The sequence below is a fragment of the Ursus maritimus genome, unplaced genomic scaffold (genome assembly GCF_017311325.1).
Source record: "Ursus maritimus isolate PB19 unplaced genomic scaffold, ASM1731132v1 scaffold_9, whole genome shotgun sequence".
NCBI lineage: Eukaryota > Metazoa > Chordata > Mammalia > Carnivora > Ursidae > Ursus > Ursus maritimus.
Window position 1 is genome coordinate 52,741,387 of NW_024427107.1, and position 17,438 is coordinate 52,758,824.

At 39.9% G+C, this 17,438-nt stretch overlaps 1 protein-coding gene across 1 annotated transcript in view; it reads left to right on the forward strand.

The window, feature by feature from the left end:
• PKHD1L1 (PKHD1 like 1) overlaps positions 1-11,020 on the forward strand; it is a 148,927-nt gene extending 137,907 nt beyond the window's left edge. The window contains exons 74-78 of the mRNA XM_040626062.1: positions 1,354-1,505; positions 1,913-2,059; positions 2,411-2,564; positions 6,576-6,833; positions 10,856-11,020. Of these exons, the coding sequence (XP_040481996.1) occupies positions 1,354-1,505; positions 1,913-2,059; positions 2,411-2,564; positions 6,576-6,833; positions 10,856-10,866 (722 nt within the window). The 3' untranslated portion in view covers positions 10,867-11,020. The remainder of the gene's footprint in view (positions 1-1,353; positions 1,506-1,912; positions 2,060-2,410; positions 2,565-6,575; positions 6,834-10,855) is intronic.
• The last annotated feature ends 6,418 nt before the right edge of the window (positions 11,021-17,438 follow it).

The following is a 17,438-nucleotide window of genomic DNA, read 5'->3' on the forward strand; positions in this document are numbered from 1 at the left end:
GTCAAGTGGTCAGAGAAAACCTGTTAACAGTGCAGGCAGGTCAGACCTGCCACGTTGCACCAAAAATCAGTGAGGACAAGTGGTAGCAGTAGTCGGTGGAGATGAAGCCCCTTTGTACCTGCTACCGCTTGGCCACAGGAGCCCTCATACCTGGGAAGCCATTTGGAGAGGAGTATATGGAAGGAGTGGGGGTCGGGGGGAAGAAGAAGAAATCTGAAAGATTAAGCATTTATCCAGAGGGTCTGAGTCAACCCAAAGAAACGTGTTAGACCGACAGGACTGAAATTCCCTAAGACCCTCGATGTGTTATGTGAGGTCAGCTGCCTCCTCTTCCTGAGCACACTGAGCTTCATGGGTTAGCCTTAAAGGAGGAAATGCAATGCTCATAGTCCTCAAGGCAGGACTCTGGATATAGAAGGTGCTGGATAACTACACAAGAACTGTTGTCAAGGCTTACAGTGCATCAGAAAGATCCTGGATACAGCTGTTTTTTAAAAGATCAGTCAGACTACATTGTATACAATGGAGTGGAAGAAGGATGGAATGGGTGCGAGAAAACCAGTTTAAAAGCTGTTTTAGTAAATGATGGCTTTGACTAGGATTTAGACAGTGCAGACAGAGAAATCTGGAAACTGGTAACTTTGATTATATGGTGTGGGCGACAGATGAAGTAGAAGAAGGGATCAGGCAAAAGTACCAGGCTCTGACAAATGAGTATGATGAATAGAGGGACCACTTCTTAGGTACGGAGCACCGTGGGGCCAGTAAGTGTAAGAAGGCCTGCCAAGCTAGACAAGACAATAGAAACTGCCTGTAGTGTTAAAATTAACCTTGAAAATCATCAACATCTAGAGCAAGCAACAATTTGTGAGTCATGTAGGGTTAACTTCAGAATTTACTAATGTACATTGTGTAAATTCAATCATGCTAATTATCCTTACATGACAAAATTAAAAGTCTCTTTTTAAAAAATGGCACATGGTGACAAACTTGCGTGATATCGTTTCACTTCTCAGTAAAGAATGGCATGGGAAAGGACTAAATTAAGACGCGTATCTTTTTCCACTGTGCTGTCATTCACTTTTCTTGTATCTATTTTATCTGCCTTTGGTTTTTCTTTGTTTGCAGCTTAAAAACATGTTCTACTGAGTGCTCCGTTTTCCTAGGCTCATTCATAGGACTTCGTCATGTTGAGCTCATGGGTGGTGAAAAAGCTACAGAATTCCAGAATTGTGGATGGAGTTGTGCGCAAAAAAAAAAAAAAAAAAACCCACAAAAAAACAAAAAGCAAAATGAAAAACTCACAGTCCTATATTCTTATAACCCATATGTCATATTACTGTTTCCCTATAGGTCAGATGCAGTTATCTGAACTCCAAAAAATTGCTGATTCTCTTGGACAAGCTATAATTTCAGGAAAAACCAGTAGTATCCTTGGATTTAATATCTCTTCCATGTCTATTACCGACCCTATCCCCAGCCCAAGTGATTCTGCCTGGATTAAGGTAAGAAAAGGCAGCTAGAAAAATGCATCTTAGCTATTTAAAAGTTGTTGCTTATTTCTTCCTTTAACTCTTTATAGTTCAATACAATAATTTAGACGGCACGTCTTCCCAATCAATGTTGGCTATTTTTTTAATGGTATAACTAAAATGATAAAGTAGTTGAAAAAGGAGCTTATCTTCTAAAAAAATTATTTATTGGTATAAAATGTGCTTTGCTTTGAATATTTATAACAATGCTTCATGAATTCGATCCAGAGGGAATACTGTAATAAAATTAACTTCACATATTGAACGTATTTTTACGCTTATTATTCCCTATTACACTTAGCCTAGCTAAGATGAATTTGTTCCTGACTGCCATTTGTCATGTGAAAACCACTTCATCACTCGTGACCATTTATTTACAGGTGACCGCCCAACCAGTTGAAAGGTTTGCATTTCCTGTTCATCATGTGGCCTTTGTGTCCTCGCTGTCAGTGATCACTCAGCCAGTGGCAGCTCAACCAGGACAGCCATTTTCTCAGCAGCCTTCAGTAAAGGCAGTAGATTCTGATGTAAGTTCCAACTCAAAGCTTTAGTTGAGTGAAGAAATGAAGCTATAAATTTTGGAGAGTGAGCCAGCTTCAGTAACCCTGGTCCACTGGCAACCTGAGAATGACACTGCCCCTTAAAACCTGGACTAATACCTATGGATATAATCTTTCCCTGTTTTGAAAGTGTTCCTTTTCAGTGAACTTGTTCCAGTGCCCACCCATATGTGTGAACTCCTTGTGTAGGGAAAGAAGCTCCTGCAGACTTTAAATTTGTAATGAGGCATTTTAAAAAAGGAAGTGTCACACATCTTAAAGAAAAAGGGGGGGTATGGGAACAGGACAATTAAAATTCTCTACTACTTTTTTCGTTAGGGTAACTGTGTGTCAGTTGGGATTACTTCACTGACTTTGAAGGCCCGACTAAAGGACTCCAATAATAACCAAATCAGTGGTCTGAGTGGAAATACAACAATTCCATTTAGCAGCTGCTGGGCCAACTACACAGACCTTACTCTACTTAGAACAGGTGAGTGCACTATTTTGGATCTTCACATATATATCCATAAACAGGGACAATTATAATTGAGCAAAGCATTCTAAATACTCTGGTTAATAAACTAGACAGATTGGAACACTGTAGGGGCACCTGGGTGGTGCAGTTGGTTAAGCCTCTGACTCCCGGTTTTGGCTCAGGTCGTGATCTCATGGTTGTGAGATCGAGCTCTGCATCAGGCTTGGAGCTCAGCATGGAGTCTGCTTGAGATTCTCTCTCCCTCTCCCTCTGCCCCTCCTGCTTGTGCTCTCTCTCTCTTTCCATCAAATGAATAAGTAAATCTTTAAAAAAAAAATTGGAACACTATATCTTGTTTCAGAAAACATGTCAGATACCATCTAGCTTACAAAACTATTTTTAATATGCAAAACAAAAGAGAATTAAAATAAGCAATTAAGGAAATTAAACATAATCTGAGGCTACACATCAAAATTACATCATGATTCATATTTTTTATCCATTTGTGCACTGTTGTAAATTTTCACTAAATATGCATTACATTTAAAATGAAAACAGTTAATACATAGCTTTTCAAGTTAAAGAAAAGGGAGGATGAGATAGGCTCATGTAACTTGAATGCCCCATGCAGGAGTTCAGAGTTGGACTGAAAAGTGGGTTCTAGTCTTTCTGAAAGACAATGCAAAGGAGAAAACGTAAACATTGTCATGAGTCCACAATGCCCATCAGGGAGAGAAACCAGTTGTTGTGGAGACTAACAACTTGCTCTGAGGTCAGAACAAATGTCTCCTGTGAGTTCTCATAATGTATACCCAATGAATCTGTATGAAGTGATATCTTCACCATGACAGTAAATAGTCATAACTTCCACTGTGCTGTTTCTTATATTGTCTTCATACGGGTTGATGGCATAACTTCAATTGGTTATAAGCCTTACTACTGAGCCCAAGACAGATAGGTTGTAGAGTATCTATTAGTGATAGATTGTAGAGTATCTAAAAGAGAGAAATGGATAAACTGCTTTTACCTGAGACAGGCTTCCATTAATCTGTTTACCACTAATCTGTGGTAACTTCTGAAAAGTTATATTGGTACTCCCCACTTCTTACCACTGTTTTCTCATACATATATACATACTAAAAGTCAAAATAAAAGTAAAAAAAAAAAAAATAAGTAAAAGAAATTCCAATAATAGTCTGATTTTTTCATATTAAGTAAATATCAGAAGCTAAAATCATTCCCTTAAGTATTTTTTCCCTATTTTTTGTTTTTTTCTTGCTTTGATGATGCCCTAAACCACACAAGCTTGGTCTGCCTGCTAGGCAGCAGTATCTCAACCTAGTGTTTGATGGGATACAAATGGCAATGAGTCCAACATTGTGCTCCTAGACAAGTATTTAGAGTGTCCTATACACTGGCTGGTTAAGGGCAGAGCCAAATTCTTTGAGAGTCAGCCTAAATGGTGGTAGAACTGGGATCCTCTTCTGGGAATTGAGGCACTTATCAAGAACCCTAGGTGAGAAGAAAGTTGCCCTCCTCCCCATGAAGATGGACCCAAAAGGTGCCCAGTGGCAAAGACCCGACCTGGAGACCATGTTCTTCAAACTACCGCTTCCAAATAGTAATGTTCCAAAACAACCAAGATCACTGGAGTGCTGAAGCAATAGTATAGACTTAGGTGTTTTATTGTTATAACAAAATATCGTTCTCCTTTTATACAGTAAATTTTCCTTCATAGTTCAAAGCTTCCTAGAGTGTCTATCTGATCTGCTGTGGCGCACGGCCATTGCTTCTAATCTCTTGCTTGCTTGCTTGCCCGCTGTCTTACTTTCTTACTGTCATCAAGTGTAGGGTCTCAGTTCCCTGGTTGTGTATAGTAAGGAAGACCAAATATAGTCATCTCTTCATTATCTTTAGATCAGTTAGCCAATTTGTAGATTAACTACTATAAAATTGTAATAACAACAAAGCATGTGAGAAAAAATGAACAAAGCATCATTTTTGTAACTCTTTCTAGTAGGCAGCACCCCCCTCCCCCCGCCAGTTACTGTATGTGCGAAATCCCCTTGCAGATTAGACTGGAGCCTGACAGTGTGGTCCCACACCCTCTTCTACTTATAGCTCGATAGAAAGCAAAGCAGGGCCCACCCGGATAGAGGAGGTATGGGGTGTGGTTTCTAACACAGAAAATGGGGATGTGAGAACGAGGTGAGAGAAGGGTAGAAGAGGAAGAAAGTAGTAAACAGCTGAGGCTGCATCTTTGGGCAACCTGAATAAAAATAGTATTACTACTGGATAATCCACATTTGGGACATGTTTACTGAGCAATCTGTATGATACCCGGTGCTTGTTTCTGTTCTTATTGCTCCATAACAAACCAGCCCCAAATCTAATGACTCAAACAACCATTGTACTTTCTCACAGTAGTTTGGGCCAGGAATTTGGGCAGGGGTGGCTCCTGTCTGCTCAATGATGTCTGGATTTTCTGCCGGATTAGCTTGATTGAAGTCATATCCGCAAGGTTTGGATTCTGGATTTTAGCTGGGTTCTTGGTTCTCCTGCATGGAGTGGCATCTCCACAAGGTTATCTTGGGCTCCTCACAGTACTGCAGGAGAAAAAACAAACAAACAAACAAAAAAAAAAAAAAAAAAAAAAAAAACCTAAATTCTTTACACAGAAAAGTCATTAAAAAAAAAATACATACACCTGCTGCAAAAATTCAGTTTTTTTCAAACACAAAAAAGGAAAGACCTAAATATGTCACTGTCATGGATTGTAATGGATTGTAATGGTGGCAGAAAATTCTATAGAACAATGACCAGACCATCCATCTTGAAAGTTACAGAATGCATTTCTGTTGTTTGGTGAAAGCACGATGCAGTCAAGATCTAATTATATTTGCTGAGAAGGAAGGAAGGAGGGAAGGAAGGAAGGAAAGAAATGAGAAAGAAAGAAAAAGAAAGAAAGAAAGAAAGAAAGAAAGAAAGAAAGAAAGAAAGAAAGAAAGAAAAAGAGAGGGAAGGGAGGGAGGGAGGGGGAGGGATGGAAAAAAGAAAACAAATGATGTTGTTTAAGGTAATAGAAAGAGGAATGGAAACCTCAGGGTTGTGACAAGGATCGCAAAGTCTGTGGTACTATTTCCACATTTTATTCATCTTTTATAATCCTGTCTGTGAAGTGCTGCTATGGGGTGACGCCAACAGTCATCCCAATCACTGTCGCCCACAGGGACCTCTCCCTCCTTTGAAACTCCCTAATAGTCAGTGTCTTTGTCTGTCACTATTGATGACAGCAATAGCCCTAGAAGAAATTATATCGAGGAAAAATATATTGGTTATCTCATGTTCAAAACTGGGAAGATTTAACATACAGATTAAAAAGCATTTGGATGAGGTTTTTATGTTTCACACTCTGAAAATGTCTAACAGGTTTCCTCAAATTTGTCTACCTGAGGTTAAGAAGAAAGGGTCACGATTGTGCAACACAAAAACAGCAACTGACTTAAAGGAATTGTGGAAAACAGTAAAATTGCTGATTCGCAATGGAGGGCATGTGGGTGTTTGTTGTACTATTCTTTCAACTCTTCCGTATGTTTGAAACTTTTCAAAATATTAAAAGTTCAGGATCCATCCCAATATCCCCCAACTGAGGCTGGGGCTTCTCTACTTCTAGGTCAAGTATCCAGGGATGGAACAGATGCTTAACATCTTCATTTCCCTTCCCTACCCTCCCTCATTTCAAGCAACTTCTCTCTAGTCCTGCGCACTAAGAAGCACGTACTGATGCTACAGAATGAAAAGTCTACCCAGACTCCGCCTGCCCATGGTTGATGGGCAAATGAAACTCTTCACTCTGAGACCTTCTTTACATGTGTTTGTGCTTAAACTAATCTGTTTGGGCTCAATTCACAAAAATACTTCATGAGGAGTTAGATAGCGTTTTTAAGTCAGTGAAAACCCAACTGGGACTGTGTGAAAACAAATCATAAGAGGAAGTCAAATTCTCTGATGGTTTTTCCTTCCTAGGAAAAAATTATAAGATTGAATTTATACTGGAGGATGTTGTCCGGGCGGAATCCGGGACTCTGAGCCTCGAAGCACAGTCTGTGTCTAGTGGTGGCGGCACCAGTGGTGGCGGTGGCAGCAGTGACAGCAGTGGCGGCAGAGCATCCACGGTGGGCACGGCTGCCCAGATGATGATTCTAGTGATTAGTGGTCTGATGGGAAGAGTGTTGCTCTTGGAAGTATTTATGGCCACGGTTTTGATTTTGAACATAAATCTAGGTAAGCATAGTTAATTTTTTATGTAATGTATGTCTCCACATACCGAGGTCCCAGTAAATATTTACTGAACAGAGACCACTATGAGTGGCACCCTGGGAACACAGAGACATGGTCTCGGCCATTGAGAAAGCAGTTGCTTCAGTGGTAGAGAGAAGATGACCCTACAGGAAATGTCATTCACATTACACAGTGGCACATGAGAACATGGGGAATGGGAAGGCAATGTTGGACCCTTTTTCAGTCACAAGGGGCAGAAGCTCAGCTCGAATTGGTTTAGGTGGTAAAGTGAATCTCTCTTGACTGGGAAGTCTAGTTGTAGTGTGATTTCTGCTGTAGCTAGACCTGCGGACTCATGTGATATGATCCAAAACTTGTGTCTCTCCGTCTCTTGGCTCCATGCTCCTTGTGGTAGATTCACTCGCAGGCAGACTCTCTACTCACCACCCCGCACGTCAGACCTCTCGGCAAGGGTACCACCTGTGTCTTCATGTACATTCGACCAGCCCAGCAGCCAATGCAGGAAGAGCAAACCTCTTTCTCAACTCTTTCAGCAAAACCCCAAAGCAATATCATTGACCTAGCTTGGGTCACATGTCCATCTTTGGGCCAATCACTGGGGCCGCAGATACTGTGTTCTCATTAGCCTGGCCTGGCCCACATGGAGGGAAGGGCCAGGAATGGCAGAGGTGTGGTCCCACAAAGGGAATCCAAGGGCTAGTGCCAGGACTGGCAGACAGACAAAGACACTGACTGTTAGGGAGTTTCAAAGGAGGGAGAGGTCCCTGTGGGCGACAGTGATTGGGATGACTGTTGGCATCACCCCATAGCAGTACTTCACAGACAGGATTATAAAAGATGAATAAAATGTGGAAATGGAGGGAAAGGTACTCCAGAACAGGGACATGATAGGAGCAAAGCAAAAAGTGGGGGTGAAAAAAGACCCCTCCACCTATCCATGTTCAGCATGGAATTTCTCATCTCTCCCTTCCAAAGGTGCTGTTCTTCCTGCTGCCCCATCCCAGTTAATGCGAGGGTCGCCTTTCTCATCTCTCAGGCTGATACTTCGTAGACTTCCCTCTTCCCTTCAAGCGCTGCATCCCTTCCAGGTGCTCTGGACATCTGTCTCCGTCCGTAATGCCCTTTAAAGCCTTGTTGCTCCACTTGACAACGTTTCCCTTTTTTTCTGCTTGTACTGCCTCCACTACTATAGCCTTCTGAATTCCCTGCTTCTAACTCGTCGCATTCGGCCTTTCTTCCTTACTGCTGTCACACTCCTCTTCCCAAAGCACAGGGTCATGTAGTAATGTGTCATGTCAAATCCTCGAAGATGCCTTACTACATGCAAATTACAATCAACCCCAGAGTCCCTGAAACCAGTCTTGCAGCCTGCCTCCTGTGCCAGATCATTCCTAGAGAAGATGCTTGCCGTCCCACATATTCCCTCCATCTGGGCTCTCCTCTACTCACCAGATCGGCTCATGGCACGCTGCCCGACCCTGCGCGAAATCTCCTTCCTCCGTCAGGTTCCCCTTCTTCCTTCCCACTCTGTGGTACATTTAATGCTCCTTTCCCTTGTTCTCCAGTTGTGCTTTGTTTATACCATTCTTATGGCCTTTCCGGTGGTATACATTTATTAGGCTTAGACATATTCAAATCTATTTCCTTACTAAATTGTGAGCACTCAGAAGCCATATTTATTATAGGTGCTTTAATTGATTTTAACTCTCAGAAGGGGGATAAGGCCTCCCTGCTAGTTGGGGGGAAATGATGAGTAGCGGCATTATAAGTAAATGGTAAAAAGCTTTGATTGGTAGATTCTAATGAGCTTGCAGTTGATCTAATGGGGGGAATGATGGAGAGTTTCTGACAGATTAATGAAATGAAAGCATGACATAAAAAATACTGCTAAGATTTAAGAAGTTGAAAACCGTTCTGGAGACTGCACAGCAGTGTGAACATACTTAACACTACTGAGCCGTCCACTTTAAAAATGATTAAAATCTTATGTTGTATGGATTTCACCCCGATTAAAAATAAAATTGAAAAAAATCAGTATGGATCTACATAGAACCAATAGAGATCTCTAAATATCAAAAAATGATAAATATTCAAGTTATAAGATACCTAGTTAGATTCTTATATTTGAGTAAAAATCAAAATTAAAAGAAGAATATAAGAAGAATTTGAGATGGAGTAGTACTTTAAAAGGATACTGAAGAATTTCAAGGCATAAAAGCCAAGACTAGATTTTAAATTTAAATATAGGTAAGGTCAGGATGAAGGGACACAATAAGGCTCGTTCTGGGAGTGGCAGGACAAGGTGGAGGTTGGGGTTTCAAGAACCGTGATCAAACAGAAAGGAATAATCCTTTCTTTCCTCTTAACGCTGGAAGTTAATTAGGAGCCAGCTGTCGAGGGCGAAGTGTGGTTGGAAGAGACTCAGTCCTGGCCTCTTATAGCTGAACATGGAAGGGTGGGTTTGGAGCTAAGGGACCATAAGTAAATGACCAGCACACAAAGTAATTGTATTTTTTTTTAAAGATTTTATTTATTTATTTGACAGAGATAGAGACAGCCAGCAAGAGAGGGAACACAGCAGGGAGAGTGGGAGAGGAAGAAGCAGGCTCTTAGTGGAGGAGCCTGATGTGGGGCTCGAACCCAGAACGCTGGGATCACGCCCTGAGCCGAAGGCAGATGCTTAACCACTGCGCTACCCAGGCACCCCATAAAGTAATTGTATTTTTATCCAAGTTTTCTTATCTTCAGAATTCTAATAAAAGTAAAACCAGTTGTCCATTTTATCATAGCATGACAGGCATTGCTTAAATTTGTTTCTTTTCAGAAGCATTAAAATATAAAATGTAAGCACTGCTTACTATATCTTTGTGCTTTTTGTATTTCCTTGTTAAATGCATTGTTTTCTAATTGTCTTCACTGACTTTTGGCCTCCTTGTTCCTGACAACCTTGGGATTTTATAAAATTCAGAAAATTCTATTTTCTTTTTTCTAAATTTTTATTTATTTATTTGACAGAGAGAGAGACAGCCAGTGGGAGAGGGAACACAAGCAGGGGGAGTGGGAGAGGAAGAAGCAGGCTCCCAGCAGAGCAGGGAGCCCGATGCGGGGCTCCATCCCAGGACCCTGGGATCATGACCTGAGCCGAAGGCAGACGCCCAACGACTGAGCCACCCAGGCGCCCCAGAAAAATCATTAGTAAATGATATTGTTCCTGGCATTTTCTTTAGGGCTTTTTTCCCCAGATAGAAAAGTCAATCAACGTCTTCTCCTTTGCTCCTAAATAATCTGTCATTCTTCAGTTAAAACATAAGGTGATTTAAACACCATTGTCCTAATCCATTTGGGTTGCTGTAACAAAATGCCACAGACTGAGTGGCTTGATAACAACAGCAATGTATTTCTCACAGTTCTGAAGACTGGCAGTCTGAGACCAGGGTGCCATTACGGTCAGGTGAGGGCCCAATTCCAAGGTCACAGACCATGTCCTCACAGGGTGGAAGAGCCTGGGGAGTTCTGTGGGTTTCTTGTGAGAGCACTAATCCCATCATGACGGCTCCACCCTCAGAACCTAAGCACCTCCCAAAGTCCCCACCTCCAAGTACCATCTCCTTGGGTATCAGGTTTTCAGCATAGGAATTTGGGGGGAATGCATTCACACCTACTATTAATGAAATGCAATGCTGGGATTTTCATAACTTTGCATTCTGAATTAACAATATTGTATTTGTAAGACAGTCACAAAGTTCCACTAAATAAAATGATGAGTGTGAAAAATACAAAGTTTAAGCACCACTATTCTCTCTCCCTAGTCCTACAAAAAGAGTGCATTTCCGATTCTAAAAGTACACTGGTAAACTTTGAAATACTAATTTTTAAATACTACTTTTGCCAGAATAACCATACCATGAAATATTAGACACGTTAAAATGAATGAAACATATTTTAAACCACACTGGATGTTACTACTACTTAAAAAAGATATTTGTATTGTTTTCACTTTCCAGGATACAACTAAAATGCTGTCCTGAAGAACAGGCTGAAAACAAAAATACAAGAGCTGCTTTTTATCAGCTATTTTGTTGCAGAAGATAAAGTCTATAGCATTTTCAAGAAAATAAGATGAACATATTTTTTATAATATATAAAATGTACGAATTACCTTTAATCAAAAAAATCAGATTTCTTCAGAATATAAATTTTCTTTTGATTCCTTATATTTGTATGTTCTTATTTCATTAAAAAAAAAAAAACAACTTTGGCAAGTCTTTGATGTGGAAACAGATATGCCACCTCCAAGTTGCTGTACCTCCAAATCTTAGAATCATTTATATTGTTGAAAGAGCTTGTATAGTTTTGACTTACCCACCCTTAGATCAGATTGGAAGCATTTTGAATTTGTACTGGGGGATCTGACTTCCTCTACCCATTCATGAAACTCTGGTTTCCAATGATCTCAGTCATTCTAATTTTTGAGGATTTTGAAGAAATGAGATTGTTATAGACCTCTTTCAGACTAAATTGCTGATTTTCAGATCCATAGTAATCCCAGAATTTCTAGATTGTCCTGGATTTCTGGGACTGCCAAACCCCGGCCACTATTCTAAGAAGAGTTTTTGTTGTTGCCTCTGGAACAACCTTTGGAACAAGGCCAAACTTTCTCTGCTTACCCTCCTTCCACTCAAAACTGCCTCTATGAAGAGGGTGACTTCCCTCACCCCCATGCTATACCACAAGAAATACTTATTTTCAAGAGAATACTAAGGGAAAGCCAGAAAATAAATAAAATGACGGAATAAAATAAGGGAATGCAAGAAAAGTGACAATTCATGCAGGTAAATTAACCAAAGTTCCCATACTGTAAAAATTGTACTTTGTACTCAGAAAATTCTAAAGGAACTACTTAATTTTGAGGAAGAATTCTCAATAAAGGCATTGTAGCTATATTCAGAGCAAGAACAGCTGGTACTCAGAAAGTACCTGGTACCTTTCAACAAGTGACACTAAGAAAGCATTTGGGAACAGCTGAGAAAATTCTACAAAGCCCAGACCTTTCTCTTCTGTATGCCATTTCCTAATATATTCACCCCCACATCATTGTTAATCTTGCTTAAGAAAAATTATAAACACTTAGCAGGTAGCAAATCCGAATATCTGTGCATATATTTGGCATTTTGTTCAGTCAAAGAAACATCTATTTACCATTTACTAGATACCAGGCATTCTAGTGAGAAGACTAGAGAATAAGATTCTGTCTCTACCTTCTAACAGTTCCTGAGGTAATTGGGGAAATAGTGGTGGACAAAGATCACGTTGATACGATATGGTATGTGCAGGCCATAGACAGAGGGTGCTCGAGCGGCACTTGGCTGGGGAGAGGGGCCATCCTGTGAGAATGGAGATCCATGACGGCCAGCTTCCAAAGATGATGCCCGAGATGAGTGTGAGGAATAAAGCATGAGATGAGCCAAGGAAGAGCCAGGAAGAGAGTCCTGGAAGAAGGTGTGGTGGCAAGAATGAAGGCCGGAGCACCCGTAGATAGTGGGTTCCTTGAAGGCAGGGCACTCCCTTTTTCAGCATGTCCTCCTACCATCTAACAAAACATCTAGCACTAGTAGATCCCGATACACTTTTTGGTGGGCAAATGAAGTATGGAGTGTGCGGCAATCAGCAACAGTCTGATGTTCCTGGAGCACCAATGTGACATGAGGAAAGGCATGAGGCAAGTCTTCTGTGCCATGCCATCAGAGGGGCTTGGATTTACTCCGTAGGTCCCAGGGAAGCGGTTTTAACTAAATGATGTATCTCCTCATTTCATTAGATGCTTGAGGTAAGCAAAATTTGAAAGGAACAAGAGAACAGGGAATTAATCCTTCCTATCCAGGGAGGTGGGCAGGGACAATACCAGGGCAAGAAAATAGTGTCAAATACCACATACATCTTTGAAGCTATTTTACCTGTATCCTTCAAAACAGAAATGCTTAAACCTTGATCTGAATCCATTACGTATTTGGTTTGGGAAACCTATCTGAAGCAGGTGAAGGGTCACAACTTTCTTCTGTGCTCATTGTGGGCATTCTCAGCTTCCGCAGGTTGGCACCAGCTGCTAAGAAGTGTTCAACCTCCAATGAAAGAAACATTTCTCCAGAGAGTAGCTACAGACACAATGTGTAAGACTAAGAAGAAAAGGACCTGCCGTAGGGGTTACAGTAGGTGCTTGAATACCTGGGGGCAATCTGACCAGCTGTAAGCCTCTTGCCGTCCTACTTACAGGTCCTAATATACTACTCTAGTTATTATGATCAGATTATTCTAAAATATTTTTTATTCTAGAAATAAAATAAAACTCCCTGTGAAAAAACTGCTCTTTCAGGAATTCTGTTCACCCATGACAAGCTGATTTTATCAGGGAAGTTCCTTCAGGTTAAGCGTTGTATATGCTTCTGACTTCTCTAACATGCTTTGCACACTCTGTGCCCATGGTAAGTGTTGAAGAAATGGTTTCATTAAACAAATGAATAAGCTGCACCATGAAACTTTTCCTCTACCAGATTTCTGACATAAAGAAGTCCTTCCAAAATATTGTAGAAATTGCACTTTATCCTGACTTACTGCCTTAACATTTCATATAACAAGTGTATAAAATTCACATCCAGTTAGACAACACTAGTCATGGTTGCTATGGTAATGGGCTCAGAGCCTATGAGCAGAAAAAAATAATTCCTTTTGGGTAAGATATTTATGAATGTGTCTGGTTACATGGCAAGAGCATTTTCCTTTGGCTTTTCTTTAGAGTAATTTATATATTCAGGCAGATGATCCTGTATGCATATAAGTTTCCCTACGAAGAGAGAAAGTAAATTAACATGTGAAGTTTTTATACTGAAAATATCTAGTATGGTTATAACATGGATTTAATTCTCACTTATAAAGGATTTAATTTCAGATAAAAACCACAGCGAGAAATATATATTTCATGGTGAGGAGGTGAGTAATGAAATGTACAGTATATATAGACAAATGTTTTTAACAAGAATTGCTGGCATGTCTAATATTTTAAAGGGCCAGAGGTGGTCACAGGGGGATTCAGGAGCAGCAGTTTGAAATTAAAAGATTAAAAAGCAATAATCAAGACACATGACCACCCAAGTGAATTTGAATTGATGGACAACAGCAAATCTCTCTTTATTTTGAACAGGACATTTATCGTAAAGAAGTTTTAATAATACTTATATTAATCATACAGCAAAGTACCAAGCTGACTTAGAGGAAGGTAAAAGTAAAATACAAAAGACTAGTTAGGAGATATAACATTATGAGAATTCTGGTGTGCTAAAATGGTGGACACTGAGGAATGGACAGAACTTGGCAACAGACACCGTTATGAGCAAAATATCCCATAAGTAGTGAGAAAAAGCACAGAGAGGGTAGGGTTTGGGGTGCTTTCCTTGTAACAGCTGTTTTTTTACCCTCTGTCCTTAAAATCAAAGGGGCAAAGGAAATAGATGTACTAGAGTGAAACTTTAAAACTCTTCTTTCCCCCCCTTTTTTTTATGTGTAACTAACAAACATGTCTATTTCTGGTTGCTGGTGATAGAAAATTCACTCCTGTTTTCCTGGAAGCACTATTCTCTGCTGTGAGCTAAAAGAAGATTCTATTGGACTTGAAGATGATAAAACTTTCACTGATCTGCTTTGTTTCCAACACATTTCCACATACATTATGCCACTTACTTTGCAAAATAAACCTATAAGGCAGGAATTATTAATCTAATTTTGCAGATGAGAAAACTAAGGCTCAAATGTGTTCAAGCTATAGCTATAGTTCATGTTATAGCTGAATGAATTGGGCTTTGTTGATTCAGTGTTGTTTCATTTTTAAGTTTTCAATTCATGTACAAGACAGATCGTGTTGTATGTATGACAAGCTGTTACTTGTGTGAATCTCAACACATTTACCCTTAGAAATAATAAATGGCCCTACATTGCCAGATCTGCTCAGATCAAGTCTACTTAACTCATAATATAGCTGAACTATATTATAGCTCTAATAACACCATGGACATTAGCCAAGAGCTATTACATGGTTGCACTTCACTACTGAAACACAGAAGTGAAGAATTCATGGTATCTTCATTTGAATCCATTTCTAATAAAGGACATGGATTATTTTTCTCTATTCCTATCTAGGCCTCTTCCAAAAATTAACTTGGTTAATTCTAAATTGTTCTTAGACCTTGGGTCTTCCTGTGTTTAGCAATAAAAATCACTATAAAGATACACTATAGTAATATTTATGATGGAAAACATTTAAATGCTTCACAGAGAGTCAATTTTATTTTAATAGAAAGAAAACTTAAAAAGCTGCGTCAGACTTGTTGGTTTCTTTATTAAGCAACTGATCCTAACTATTAAATGGTGACAATGGATATTAAAAAATAAGTTATGATTTTCCAGAATATTAGAATGTATGATCTTGAAAGCAAGCATAATTCTCTAGAATAGAAAGATCAATAAAACAATCCATTAAAATTATCATCAGAATATCTTTTGCTCTCAAATGTATCTATTCAAAACTGTCACTGTGAGCTCCAAGGCTTTGTTTTGCTTGATCAAGAAATGAATATGACTTTATAACCTGTATTCAACCGTAGACAGCTGCTCATTAATAAAAAGCCATTAAAGTCCGAGTCAGAACAGCAGGTCTAAAATTATGCTTGAGGAAAAAAACATCCCTTTGGTAAAAAGCCAGAGAACTGGGTTAGGGAGATTGGGAAGCACTGGGCTGCGTTTGCAAGGTCTGCCTGAACTATTGGGCAGGGATGGGAGGTCAGTTGACAAAACACTACTCAGAACCATGGGGAGAACTCAGAACAGCAAAGCTGATAAAGGCTTTGACTTGGGAGATTAAATGGCGAGTTGGAAGCTGATAAAAGTGAATAAACCAAGTTAGTGATTAGGGATTGGGCAGAGGCAAATCAGAGACCTTAAAGTGGGCAAAATGGTCTGAACGAAGAACAGGTAGAATTAACCATAACACATGGAGTACAGGCAATTCAGAAAGAAATCTTTCATATACCAAGTCTATCCTTTATGCCCTGTGCTCCTCCCACTTGACATTTGGTGGTCCCCATCCCCACCCCACCCAAGCCTTGGGCAGAGGACTGGACTTCAAATTGCACACTCCCAAGAGGTGGTCCCCATGCAAGATGCCAACTTACTGGCACTTATGATCCCCAATTACGGAATTACTACCAGGACTAAAGATGATTTTAAACTATTATTTCATAGATGTTTTTAACGTAAACTAAGTTCGCAATCTTTGACAAGTTTTGTTTTTTACCGTGTTGGAAACAAATATTCACTAACTAGTTGTTTCAAGAAATATATATATACCTTTTGTTTTATTTCATTTGGAAATGGCAAATTTAATAAGGAAAACTGAAGAATAAAGAAGAAAAAATGTCATAGGGATATAATAATTTGAAGCAAAGATATGTGTCTAAGAAAAAACATTTTGAAAACGTTTATGTCAAGATGTAGCCTATTCTGGATTATTAATTAGGGGAATCCAAAAAAAGAAATTGGAGACTTTGAATTCTTAGAATTTAGGCATTTGAAGAGATTAAGGTTAGAACAGGTGTTTAAAAGACTGCAGAGGGTTTAACGGATTTAGGGAGGCGTAGTAACTGGGAATGATGATGCGATAGTGCGGTGGTGGTAGTAGTACTAGTAGTACTATTACTAATACTAGTAGCAGTAGTAGTAGCAGCAGCAACAACTGCTGCTGCAGTAACAGCTATTAATCCATATGTGTTTGCTATGTGCCAGGCTCTGCCCTAAAAGCTTTGAAAGGGTTAGCCATCCTATGAAGTAGGCGCTATTATGGTCATTTTACCGATGAGGGAGCTGAGCTTTAGAGATGAAATAATGTATCCAAAGTTATATAGAAACATTTTAGAGCAAGAGTTATAAACATTCTCCTTCTTCCCCTCTTGGGGATAAACAAGGTCAAAGAATAGAAATGTGGTACAGATTGGAGTGCATGGGTGGGTGGATACTAGAAAGTAAGTGGGTAGATGGAGGCTGGTCAGGGTGACAGGACGACGATCGTGGTAGTCAAAAAGTGGTACAAAAACAAGAACTGTTTTCAGCCTCTGACCACACAAACTGTCGCTTACAGTGGAGCAGTTTTCTGAGTGCCCCTCGCCCACAAGCAAAGAACCCTGGCCTTTTCATAGCATATAGGATAAAAAGAAGAAAAAAAGAAACAGACTTCAAAGAGAGAAGCATAAGATAAAGAAAATCTTAGTTTGGGAGAATGGCTAGCCTGCGCTGCGAGGGAGGAACAAAGACATGGACGAGGGTAAGTGACGAATTCCAAAGGAAATTCAATCAAAAGTTACTTGGAGGAAGCAAAGTCCCGAATTGAACTCAGCGTTTCGCACCCCTTAAGCGGAGAAATGATTGAGATCTCGCCTACCGCCAGCCAAATCACTGAGAGCCGCAGCTCCCTCACTTTTTCAATCTAAACACTGCTTTCCCTAGCTCCCAGCAGGTAGGGGGAGTCTGTAGGTAGAACGAAAAGGG